The 13,383-nt window shown below is 39.3% G+C and overlaps 1 protein-coding gene across 1 annotated transcript in view; it reads left to right on the plus strand.

Moving 5' to 3' along the window:
* Positions 1-4,988: 4,988 nt before the first annotated feature.
* Positions 4,989-13,383, plus strand: part of cfap43 (cilia and flagella associated protein 43) — a gene marked incomplete at both ends in the record, with an annotated part of 44,666 nt that continues 36,271 nt past the window's right edge. Inside the window, 6 exons of the mRNA XM_083774239.1 lie at positions 4,989-4,999; positions 5,609-5,710; positions 11,067-11,320; positions 11,938-12,034; positions 12,137-12,304; positions 12,752-12,902. Of these exons, the coding sequence (XP_083630365.1) occupies positions 4,989-4,999; positions 5,609-5,710; positions 11,067-11,320; positions 11,938-12,034; positions 12,137-12,304; positions 12,752-12,902 (783 nt within the window). The remainder of the gene's footprint in view (positions 5,000-5,608; positions 5,711-11,066; positions 11,321-11,937; positions 12,035-12,136; positions 12,305-12,751; positions 12,903-13,383) is intronic.

Genomic DNA, 13,383 nt, shown 5'->3' on the forward strand with positions numbered 1-13,383 from the left:
CCCCTGCCCCCACTTAACCCTTGACACCACTGCATAGTCTCTCATAATAATAATAATAATAATAATAATAATAATAATAATAATAATTCTCAAAGTTGTTAATTTGAGTTTTGAGTTTTCTATAAACACAGTTTATGGATAATTCCAGTAAGACAGCTAAAGTCTGTATTTACCCATTATATTTCTAGTATTCCTCCTAGACTATTTTGGAAAACTGACCAAACTGTCGTTTTCTCGATCTGATAAATGTATCCAATATATTTTACTTCATAATGTATTAACATATTTACCGGTAGCTGCCTTAATTGCAACACAGCTCTGCTAAATATAAATCAGCAAAGTGAATTTGAGCCAATATAAGTCAATTTAAGCTTTATTGGCATGAGAAAACAAATGGATTGTCAAATCAAATGTAATAAAATCACAGTGGCGCTATTATACATCATCTCATTCCAGCCAATAACAATTTATGTAATGTCAATGCCATTTCATGTTTGTTTTGGGACATTGAAAAAAGTGGATATTGAAAGTGGCCATTCAATATCAATGACATTTAATTTAATGTTTGTGTTAGGATTTTTACACGAACACCAAAAGCTGGACAAGTGGACATAGGGAGGGGCTAGCACCCCTCAACAATAAAACTAATATAAGAAATGTACGTATGCTACAAATGAAAGAAATACTTAAACGTGTAAAGAGTATACATTATAAAAGAGGAAGGTCATGATGATGAAGAGCTGAGACATTGTCTTTCTTCATCTGGGTGTATTTCACACCTAGACAAGCCCATCAACAGTCATCAATCTTCTCCCTTCCAGTTTCTGGACTGTTTCAGCACTAAGCTATGGGCCATTTCATTAGAATGGAATTCAATGGCTATTCTCATTTGAATAGCCTGCCCACTTTGTTCAAATCATGCTATGTAAATTCAATATAGTTCACCCAATGTGAGTAATTATACTGTATGTAATACAACATGACAACAGTTCAGACAAATCCTCACCAGAAAATATATTTTAGAACTGCCTGAAGAAGGTCCAGAGGGACCGAAAAGTGTGAGACTTTGTGGCCTACCACAAAGAAGCAGGAACATGCCGATTTCAAAGAGATCGTTAGTCAGTTTGCTACTTTGAAGGAGGAACAAAATGTCAGTATAAGTGAAGTGTAAATGAAAATAAATAGTCAGTGATATAGTATTATTATGACTATAATTTAATTAATTATTGAGCTGATATATGAACACATCAGAGGCTGACATGTTTGAGCAGAGTCTCTTTGGCATAATAATACAAATAGAAAATAAAGGTTTTTGTGTTGTTCTGTGGCAATTATCATTATGAACTGTAGTGGAACAATAGAGGGTATGCGCATGCATAAAGTGAATGTAAGATTGAGTGTCAAATCGAGTGGCAAAGTGAGTGACAAGTGAATTTTATGTTGTTAAACATCATTTAATGCACTCAGTGAGTCAGTAGGCATTCCTGCATAACTTCCGGGTATGATGATGCCAGGCGCATATACCCTCTATACAACACAAAATATATACACTGATTACATTTGACCAGTGTGTGTGCTCACGCGCAAGTGTGTGTGTTTTCCTAACGGTGCGTCACCAGACTTTCCACCTTAAGGCTTTCACCTGTGGAAGCCACTTTCTCTTTCTCATGTGGAATGTGTTTCACTCTGGGAGCGCATCCAGTTAAAAGGCTCATACATAGTCTGGTTTTACGGTGGTGGGGTGACCACCAAACTACAAAAACATGACGTCACGAGCCGCGGTGAAGAGCAAACCACCGCCACCGCTCCAGCCCTTCTCTCTGTTTTTACTCACCACCGCTCAACGTTATTTCAGCTCCGGTGGTCAGCTCACCACCGGAGCGGTGGTCACCTCACCACCGAAAATCCAGACTATGAATAGGCCTTTACATGACAGACTCCACACTGGCAGGAGGAGGAGACGGTTCTTTTGAATCACATTATGTAATGTGGGTAACTCACCCATTGAAAACACAGTAACTATAATGGCGTTACTGAATGGGAAAGGCTAACAGTTTCCTTAATAGTTACCACAAAAAGCAGTTTATTTACGTAACGTAACTTGTTAGTAACTAGTTACTCCCAACACTGCCCATAAATGAGTAAAAAAAAAATCAACAGAAACTATTGCCACACTGTATGTACTGTATGTGTAGTGTATACTAAGTATTAAAACAATCTTTTTAAATGAGGATGCACATCACATCAATTTGGGGGTCAATGACATGAACATGGTTGAGAACCACTTTTGGGCCATTCTGCATGTTATGTTGTAATTTAATTATACAAATGGGATTTCATAAACATGATGAGCACTACATTGTGCTCAAGTGTCAATGTGCTCAAGTGTCAAAGACAACACAAACCCACACGGAAAGGACTTATATGAAACTTATATGGATAGCTACATTTCAGGGGGTCCAATTTCATATATGTTACATATATGTCTAACATATATGTAACATATATGTCTAACATAATGTTACATATATGTTAGACATATATGTCTAACATATATGTAACATATAAGTCCTTTCCGTGTGGGTGTATTTCACACTAGTCGATACATAGAAGGGATTTTTGTCCAGCGTCCACTTTAGTCTGGACATGTGAAGTTTTTTTTACCTCTGACCTATAGGGTATTCTTATTTTGAAGAGATCGTCTTAAATTTGCTAGCTTAGATTTGCCAGAAAAAACAGTGCCCTAGGGGGCCTGACAGTCAGTGACTATATACTGTACATGTCCAACACTGAACACACCTCTCACTTCAAACGCTGCTGTACCTGCAGATCAGATATAATTCAGCTGATCCACTGACGGAATCGAGTGTCCAGCAGGTCTGCGGACGAGCCATTATTTCTGTTCAAACATACAGTAAGTAGCCTAGCCAATACTCTTTTGAAATCTAAATAAATGCACTATAGGATATTAAGATTTCTTTTCATGATTTGTACTTTATTCATTTTAGACACAGACATAGACAAAACATAACCAAAGAAACTCATAACAGATATAGGATATTAATTATAAGATTAAGATGCTATATTAATAAGATTTTGTGTGCTGACAGAATGCCTCGTGTTTATAGTTTGTCTGATGGTTGTCTGAATGTTGAAACATCTGTCATCTTCACATAGTAGCCTACCTTAATTCTCCTATATACTAGTAGGCTACAATTAGTGTATAGTCTTTGATGTTTTTGACAAAACTGATTGATTGATTTTGATAAAGCTGAACTGATTGTTGTAGGTTGTTTTGTTGTGGTTTTGTCAGATTTTTTGGCGCTAGGGAGCCAGGTCCGGTTTATTGTTGATTATTGTTGGGTAGCGTGACAGGTCTATAGCCTAGGCTTACTGTACATTGGGTCACGGACGCATTAACTCAGAGACAACCCTGATATTTAGGCCTACTGTTAGGCATACTGTTTTAATTTGTCCTGCTGTTACGCATAGCCCTGTGTGTCTGTGTGTCATCTCGCTGTATTCAGTGTATTGGTATAAATGGTAGGCTATAGCAGAGCTAGAGCCCTTTTCGCATGCAGTATCGTATCCAAAAAGTAAAATGAATTCCTGAGAGTTACAGATGATAGCATTTGTTGCGCCCAGTATATTTTTTGGAGCGGGGTGAAACAACCGTTTGCTTATTTATCCAGCCTGTTAGTAGGCAGTAGGCTTTGAAAAAAATCTATTTAAGCAGTTGTTTCACACCCCGCTCCAAAATGATTAGGCTACTGCATGGGCGCAATAACTTAGATCATAGCTCTCAGGAAATATCTTTAGATGGATACGATAATGCGAAAAGGGATGGATTTATTATAAACACATCCAAATGCAGGGATATCCCGACACGAATCTTCTCGGAGGGTTAGGTCCAATTCAAAATAAATAAAACGGGGCTATTACGCATTCATTTACTATGGGCTTTGATTTGTATTAACAGAATATTGTATAGAATGGATACATTTCAAAGAAGTACAGGTCAATACACAATCTGCTATACGAGAATAAAAACCAGAAAAAGCACTGACTTGTTGTTCATCTGAGCGCTCCATTTTCAATTAATCAGAACATTTAAAGTAAAGGACTTAATTAAAAATTAAAAGTTATCATGGGGAGGGGGGTTCTTTAGAACTCGATGCAGTGTCTGCTTTGCATGTTGTGAATTGGCTCAAATGCACGGATGTAGCGCAATGGGCGCATGTTGTTGACAATGTTTTTTGGGGTTTTTTTTACACTGCACAAAGCCACAAATAGTAAGCAATTTGAAGTCGACATTGAAGTCAGGTACTTGCACTGCGGTCTGCATTGTTTTGCAATCTCTGTGTTCTCTGGACAGGGGCCAGAGCTTGACTGGCCCATTGATAGATGTAGCGAAAGTCACGACCTTGGAGAAGGCAGGGGAGTGCCGTGCGCATTACAGGATGATTACACGCTGGCGCTGCACACAACTGTGCCTCCCAAAAGGCCTCTGTATATGGAGTTTGAGAACATTGTGAGAGCAACATGTTAAAATGAAAAATAAAGGGAATTGTATATGAACAGAGAATATATATAATATTCTCCAATCAGGACCTGGACCAGTGCAGCCTGAGACCAGTGAGTGGAGCTGGACCAATACCTGAGCTGCCTGACCTGCCGATGTGACTGTGATTGAGAGAGTTTTGAGGGAATTGTGAAAATGTGTGTTATCTTAGTCTGTGAGCAACAAATGTTCCCTGGTTTAGAGAAAATATAACAAGCATTGTTGCATTTGTGTTTGCAGTGGCACCTCCCGTGATCGCTGGAAAAATCTATGGATATTTCGCTGGAAAAATCTATGGATATTTCGAGAAATTCAGGGAAGGACCTGTCCAGATTGGCATCCTCACCATCATGTCATTGATTAGCCTCAGACTGTTGATCGAAGCAACAATCAACACCATTCAATGCCACTTATCCCCGTCACGTGAATGTGGACAGAGTGAGTGTTCTGCCCCATGGCCACCTAGAAGCAATGTATGATACATTTGTTTTAAGACATTACAGATTACAATCAAAACATGGGTAACTAGGGTTTGTGAAACCGCTTGTGATTTGTGTTAAATGTAACTTGCCTGTTTGTTGCCAATTGTAAGAAAGTACAATTTAAGTTTATGTCAATTGTTTGGCCATCCTGGCTTGTGCCTAATTAGACTTTGCCTGTTGGAGATACACCTGTTGTGGATCCTACTAATTAGTGCAGTGGTGTTTGACCTCAATTGGAACCAATTTGACTGCCTTTGATGTTGAGTTTGTGTTAATGTGAGAAGATTATGTACAATGACTGTAATACAATTTATTTATTTTGATTGCAGAGTTACAACTAAACATGGTTATTCTGTCTCAATGGAAGATACTCATCCCTCTCTTTATTACGCAATATTTTGTTAAAGATATTGTTACACGACTGGGTATGCTATATGACAGGTATTTATCTTTTAATTAATTATCCTTGCTACGCCTTGAAAATTGAAAACATGTTGTGTTTCACACTTAGAGGAAAGGGTTTGACTGACTTGCTCATTTCAATTTCACATTGTTCTCATCACAGACTGAAGGAGTACTTCTATGGAACTGAGGACAGCGTTCTGGAGGTCGTGGAGGACGTGGAGGACGTGGAGGACGACTGGAAGGACTGGCAGCCGGGCTGCCAGTGAGGTGTCGGCCCACGCTAAAAATACCAACAAAACAGAGTCGCAGCACACTTGTAGCTATACAGATGCCAATTTTATGTCCTTTAGTCCTTTATAGCATTAGCAGCTACAAGTGTGCGATGACTTGACTCTTTGATGTTTTTAATTAATCCTCCCCACATATTTCTGTGTTGCCATGCACTGCTGTTATCTCCTCATGGCTGACCTGCCAGTGAGCAGCCCCCACCAGAAGGACATTCATCCTACTTCTCCTGTTCAACACACCCACTGACAGTCGCCACCCAAGCCTGTAGGGTCTCTAAGCACAGAGACAACGATTATACTCTCCTCACCTGGCTTTCCTCCCTCAAACACGGAAAGAGCTTGGATGTTGTCCATTCTTGTCATGAAAGATGTCATGAAAATGCACACTTGCCATGTCATTAGAGTATGATAATTAGCGGGGAAATTATTCATTGGGCATGATTATGATTTAAAATGTTCTGTTTTAAAATGTTATTTGTATTAGTATATTGGTGGAATGCCTTTGGTGCCATGGTCAATTTAACAATTTGATCTGCTGGGTCAGTATTTGACAGCTCAAATGTAAATACATGGCAGCTCTACCACTAAAAAGATTTAAAACTCAGTTGTTCCTTCTCTGAATTGAAGAACAAATTGAAGGTTGTTCTGATTGACCAAATCACTTAATTATCATAGTTTGTATTCTCTTCTCGTCTCTAATCATGTCTTAGATTATCAAGTATTTTGAATCATTTTATATCTTTTTTTTAATATACTGCAATCATGTCTTTTGGAAATGATTTATATCTTGTTATAATGCCTCGTATAAGGCTTCTTGTCTCCTCCTGGCACTTTACATTTTTTATGCTTTAATGTCTTGCTCTATACTGTGCTAAATAAAAAAACAAATCAAGATTGTAAAGCTCTGAAGGACGATCTGGATCTTAAAACCCATTCAGGACAGGAACCCCTTTTGATGTTTTCACCCTTCAGAACGGGAACCCCTTTTGGGGTTCTTGTTGCTATGTACAGTATAGCATAACATTTTTGTAATTAGAATAGATATTTGAAGTTTTTCAGAAAATTTAGGCCAGAATTAAGGTGTTTTTAGAATCGGTCTCAGTCCTAAATGGGTTAAAGATTGTGGCAGATGCTATACTCATATTACAGTATAGTATAATCATATGCTCTTCTACCTTGCTCAATAACCAAAAGTTCGTCCCATACTTAAAGGTGATTTCAAACTCTCAGTTTTGGATAATATTCTGGAATCAATTAGCATAGCTGCTGTTGTTGTGACAAATGATGTCATTGTGGTGCCCTTGACAAACATTGTTCTGCTTTATTTGTGGATCTACTGTGTGTGAAACAGACTTGTGCTGTAGAGTGAAACGGAGATAAAGCGGATTCAATGGAGACAAAATGTTTTTTCCTCTTGATCCAGATGGAATGTGGACGCAAGATACAATGTTTTTTTATTTCTTTTTTACAAATAATTTGTTGTTTTCAAAGAGTACGCTTTAAACTCGTTTGATCTATATAACAATCAAAAAATCTTTTGGAGCAGTGAGCCGCAGCCTTGCCGTGCTCGGGAATCATTTGATTAGTAGATTTGACCCCTCAATCCAACCCTTTGATGCCAAGCAGGGAGGCATTGGGTCCCATTTTTAAAGTCTTTGGTATGACCCGGCCGGGGATCGAACCCCGACCTCCCAGTTTCAGGGCTGACACTCCACAAGGCCACTGTCTGTTAATGTCACATGCCAGGTTAACTATTGATAGAGAGTTAATGGCAATCTATTCTGGTTTCCTCCAAATGGTCAAATATGTCTTTTGATATGTAGGACTATGATATGTGTTTCGTGTTTGTCATTTGTAATTGATTGACTCCGCTCTTAATTGTATGTTTTGTGTGTTTGTTTATTGCACTTCGGTTGTCAAATTTTTAGATGATTTTTATCTCACCCTGTGCAGCACTTTGGTCAATTTTGATTGTTTTAAATGTGCTCTATAAATAAAGTTTGATTTGATTTGAACGTTTGATTTGACTCAGCTGTACGCAGTATGCTGTACACTGCAATAAAAGGATCAACACATTAAATTTCATGTTATAGTGTGAAAAAGTGGCTATGGCCAAATTTAGCCCAAGGTGTGTTTTTCATGCAAAAACCCTAGTTTGACACATTACATACTTCTTAAAGCATAATTAATTAGATTTAGTTTTTCCTTATAGGTTTTTAATGGTACTCCCAACTTTCAACCCCTGAATTTAACATGATCCACAATTTATATAACAGTGACCTCAACAGGGGGCAGAGCAGATTGCAGGCAGGAGGAGTGACAGCCTAGATGGTTTTATTGGAACGTGTTTGAGGGGAATGGATTAGGCTACTGCTGTTGTAGGTATAGGTAGGTAGGGTGGGTCGGTAGACAGACAGACAGACAACATCATTAGAAGCTCTTCTAGTTAGTGTCTTGCTGGCTTTGAGTGTTTAGCACATGAACAGTTCATGTGCTGAAAAGCATAATGCTGTTTGTGTAGGCCGGGTGTAGGCTATGTGTGCTGACTGTAACCCATCATCATGCTGTTGGTGTTGGTGTAGGCCGGGTGTAGGCTGTAACCCATCATCATCATCCAACAGCTACATCCTGCTCTTCGCTACACCGACTGCAAGTTTATCAGAGCAGGAAGTCTGTATTCTGCAGCCTCTTTACTGTCAACAGATGCTCTCCTATACAGAGAAAATGATATTGAACTACTAGACCCTCCTAGAGAGCATAGGTTGCTGAAAAGGTTGTAACATTATAGGCTGATAAAAAAAGGATACAAAACATCTAAGGTCAACTAACGGTCACCGGCTATAACAGACCCAGACAGTCTGCGTGGGCCTTGAGACACTGTGCATGTGACAAAAACATGTATCCATATTCACATGCACTACAACATGCACACGCTGTTGTTGTGTTAAAGTGAACACATACAAGAACATAAGGTCAACATAAAAATCAGCTGATCCACAAGCTCACAGGTTCAATCGGCATCCCTGTCCTGTTGGTGGATTTATATAGCGCCTTTATCCAAGGGGCTTTACATAGATTGTACATTGCTATTGGAATGAGAAAACCTATGTTTGCATTGCCATAGCAAGTGTCAAACTCAAAACATAATAAAAACAATTTAAGAAAACAATGGAGGAAGTATGTAATGAGTTATGGCACATTGTTAGGGGTATAAAGCTTTTTGCAACAAATAGCAGCAATCAATTGCAGTCACTTTTGGGTACAATTAGCAGCATTTTCCCCAAAACGATTTGAAATCAAGTTCATGCACGGTTCAGGCAGCATACAATCTCACAACACAAGTCAGATCTTTCAGCCAACCTGAGCGTGAGCATTTAAATTCATAAACTTAAAAAAAAAAGAATAACATGTTATTTTTGTCCAATCTAGAGAAGATATACTGGAAGTGTAACTAACCCATCTGCACTGGTTGGATTTGGTCTCCCTGCCTTTCTGTTGAGACAGAGCCTATTTGGTCAGGTGGGACACCTACTGGCTGACACTGGTACTGCCTGAAAGTCAAAATGCCATATATCACTTGCCATGTCACTGTGGCTGTCATCAGAGTGAACTGGCCGTCTGGCCCGATTCCCGAATGTAAAATGAAATGATGTCACAGCCAAGTGATCAGAGTTGATATGAAGCATAAATTACACACAACAAAGAAGACATTCTCACTGCCACGGCGGGTTCCAAGTTCCATTTTTAACCCATTAAACTGGAGGAATAAACCCCCAGTATAGAAGATTATATAGTCTACTGACAGTAGCCCCAACAAAGGTCATTCTAATTGAACTGTGTCTTTTCCCATGTCCATTTCCACTCACATCACAGTCCAACTACATCTCATCATGACAGAGGACACAGTTGTCCACTTTGAAACTGGAACACACGGCACACACCTGGTTTTAGTTTGATGCCCCTGCCTTGCTCAAGGACTCAATGGTGGACATTATTACCAGCTCCCATCAGGAATAATGGTCTTTATACCTACACAATACTTTGTGTTTTTTTTTCCCCACGGTTTTGTAACACATTTTTCACCCGGTGCCATTTGCCTAAACTGTAATCCTCTGCGCTATACTGTAATCCCCATGCTTCCTTCAATGCATGAGGAGTGAGCAGGCCGCTTCTTATCACCTGACAGGGGGGGGGGGGGGGGGAGTTACCCTGGTAGGACGTAACGCGTGGAAGGAACAGGTTAATTATTCCAACCAGTTCCTTTCCTCTCCATCAGGCCCCGGCTGACCAGGGGGAGGCAGTTTAGAGACCAGGAATGGATTACTGCATGTTTTTTGGGAGGGTAGTCACGGGGTACCTACCTACACTAGAAGACACAGGGAGAACATGCAAACTCCACACAGAAAGGCATCTTTCTCCAGCACCTCCCCTAGGGCATGGGCGCTGATGAGGGTGTGGTGTTGTAGAGGAGGTCTCCCCGGACATGTGCGTATTTCACACTAGTCGAAACATAGCAGGGACTTTTGTCCAGCGTCCACTTTATAAAGTCTATGCACTCCAGTGAATAGCATTTATCCATTTAGATAACTTTTTAATTACTTATCTTTACACAGAAACATTACTTATTACTTATTTTTTACATTTTTACATAATGTGTGTCTTATAGCATCGTTTAAATGCTTTATTTATAGTTTAAATGTGCAAATTAATATTTTTTTCAATACTCTAGAGGATACTCTTATTTTGAAGAGATCGTCTTAGAGTTTAGCTTAGATTTGCGAGAAAAACAGTGCTCATTCGCCTACTTATGACGTAGGGACGCTACGTATTAAGAATGGGGCGGTTTCTTAAAGCAATGTTGTGGTTGTCAAGGATACACTTCTACTACACAACCCATACTGCTGCTCGCTTGTGTAGAAAGTGTAATGTTGTTTCGTGAAGTGAAACTGTGAAATTGTATTATTAATTAAGTAAAAATAAATAATTAAAAAAATGGAAGGAGTTGGAGATTTAGAAGTCAGGTATGTATGTAATTAGAGTGAAGACCAACGCTTCTAATTCCTTGCAGCTTCTCATGTCCCTTCAACTTCTTGTTAACTTGTGTAAACTTTATATGACGGACTAGCCACAGGTCTTGTAGAAATGTGTAAAAAAAAAAATATGAGGGCAAATGTTCAAGCATTACTACATTTTTCAAATTCTTAGTTTTTTCTTTACATTCATAGGGGGGGAAAATAGGCAATTTAACAATTGAGGAGCCCATGTTTTAGGTCCCAGTTATAGGCTTATTATGTGTGTAAGCTAATAATTCACAACTTCTTTATTTTCCAGGTGGGCACAGGGGTTTACAAAGCAACGCGTGGAGTTCATTGACAAGGACACAGTGTGTTATGTGAGTGGGAATTTCATAGTTTTCCACAACACAGAGACCAAAGTGAGCAGTGTGCTTCAGGGTCCTGGCAGAGGCATTGGAGCTCTGGCAGCGAATGGTCATCGTAGAATACTGGCATTATCTGAACACAAGCTAAAACCATCTATATATGTGTACGACTACCCCCAACTTGTACTGAAGAATGAACTAAAAGGTGAGTATTTTTAAATAAAAGTGGAAGTAGCATATTTAGTTACTCTATTACAAGTAAAGGTCCTATAATATTCTAAATTGTACTTGTGTGAAAGTACAAAGTAATGGCATCAAAATATACAATCTACAAGCTCACAACATGTTGCAGTGCCAGTGACACGCAGTGTAGCCTACTTGTAGATCAGCAATTTTAGAAAAGCTAAATAATAATAATAATAATAATAATAAAAAAACTTTATTTGTATAGCACCTTTCATGACATCAAATGCAGCTCAAAGTGCTTTAAGTATTATATAAGTATAATCTAATAAGTATAATCTATAAGTATAAACTAAATCTCTACACAGTAACTTAACTTGTAACTAAATGATCAAACATTTGTAGTGGACTAAGTGGAGTAATGCAATACTTGGCTCTGAGATGTACTGGAGGAAAACTATTTATTGAAGATTGGAAGTAAATAAAAGTACCTAGTTGTACTTATGTACAATAGCCTACTTGTGTAAATAGACTTTGTTACTTTCCACCACTGGTTGTCAGCCCATTAGAGCGGTCATATTCTCTCACAAAACTGCATGCTAAAGTCAAGTTTTTATGGATTTGTTGCTATTTTGTTAGGAACAGCACAGCTGGACTACACATCTCTGGCAATCAGTGACAGTGGTCCTTATTTGGCCTGCTACGCCTCTTTTCCAGATCACACTATAACCGTGTGGTACGTCCCAAAAGTTAATTTTAAGTATGTCTTTAGCCTATACTTCTCTAGTCTAGAAATGTTATTAACATGTGAACTATACAACTACTGTATTTATTGCAGGAATTGGGAAAATGCAGAGCGAATCTGTTCGCAACCCCAATCTGGGAAGGATGTTGTTTCACTGGTGTTCAACCCCATGAACTGGCTCCAGATCTGTGCTCTGGGTTCTACATCCGTCACTGTGTGGAATATTGAAAAGAGTGACAGCTTTCATATCATGCAAGAAAGGTAACATTTAGCTCTGCATGATGTTGATGTGTACAGTTTACCTTCACATCTCAATCTACTCTGAATGTTTCTCTCTATATGCAGAGTAAAATCCTGAGTGATAGTTTAACTCTGAGAGTGTACAAATTAAACCAAATGGACCCTTAGTAAGTTACGAGTGGGTCCATTTGGTTCTATTCATACTCTCTCCCAGTGTGAGGAGGTAGCATGCTGGCCACTAATCGAAAGGATCCCGGTTCGATCCCCGGCTCCCTCTGGGTTAGTGTCGAAGTGTCACTTGAGCAAGATGCTGAACAACTGCTCCCGATGAGCATGTTGGTGCCTTGCATGCATTGCAAATTTGCAATGGCTGCTGTGGACAAAGGTGCTATTACGGTATAATGCACAATTTACCGTGTATGAATTTAGATACGTTGTACAATTGAGTTCTTTGTATATTGTGTACAGCGTGATAGATCTACCAGGTTCTGATGGGTCCCTGGTCGACAAAGAAGTGATCCCTTCGCACACCGTCAATGGCAGACTAACCTACATGGGTCCTCAGATGCCTGTGTCAGCCATCTCAGGGCTGACGGGAGACCACGCAGATGACTTTGTGGTACACTACTGTCCTTCTTTTACTATTACAAATCTATAAAATGGCCCGGGCCGGCCTAGCGGTCTGGGCACCTATATCCGGTTTCGAGTCCCGATCCCGACGACCTTTGCCGTGTGTCTTCCCCACCATCTCTCCCCGTTTCCTGTCAACCTACTGTATATCTATCAATAAAGGCAAAAAGCCCAAAATATAACTTTAAAAACCAAAAGAAATCTATAAAACAAAACTAGACAATAGCCACTAGCTTGTAGATTTGTGTTGTGATATTGTTGTGAACACATTTTGTGATGGATGATATTAGTTTATGTCAGTGATTATATAAAGACCCATCATCCAAACTGTTTACACAGCCACAGGATTGCACCAGATCAAGAGTGACTCCTACTGCCCTCTGCTGGACAGCCAGCTCACAGCTGTATGTTGGCTGTAAGGAAGGCTTTCTGTTGCTTGTTGACCCAGGCAGTCCCCGTGCTTCAGTCCT

Source organism: Protomyctophum parallelum (assembly GCF_964188405.1).
Source record: "Protomyctophum parallelum genome assembly, chromosome: 10".
In the NCBI taxonomy this organism is placed as follows: Eukaryota; Metazoa; Chordata; class Actinopteri; order Myctophiformes; family Myctophidae; genus Protomyctophum; species Protomyctophum parallelum.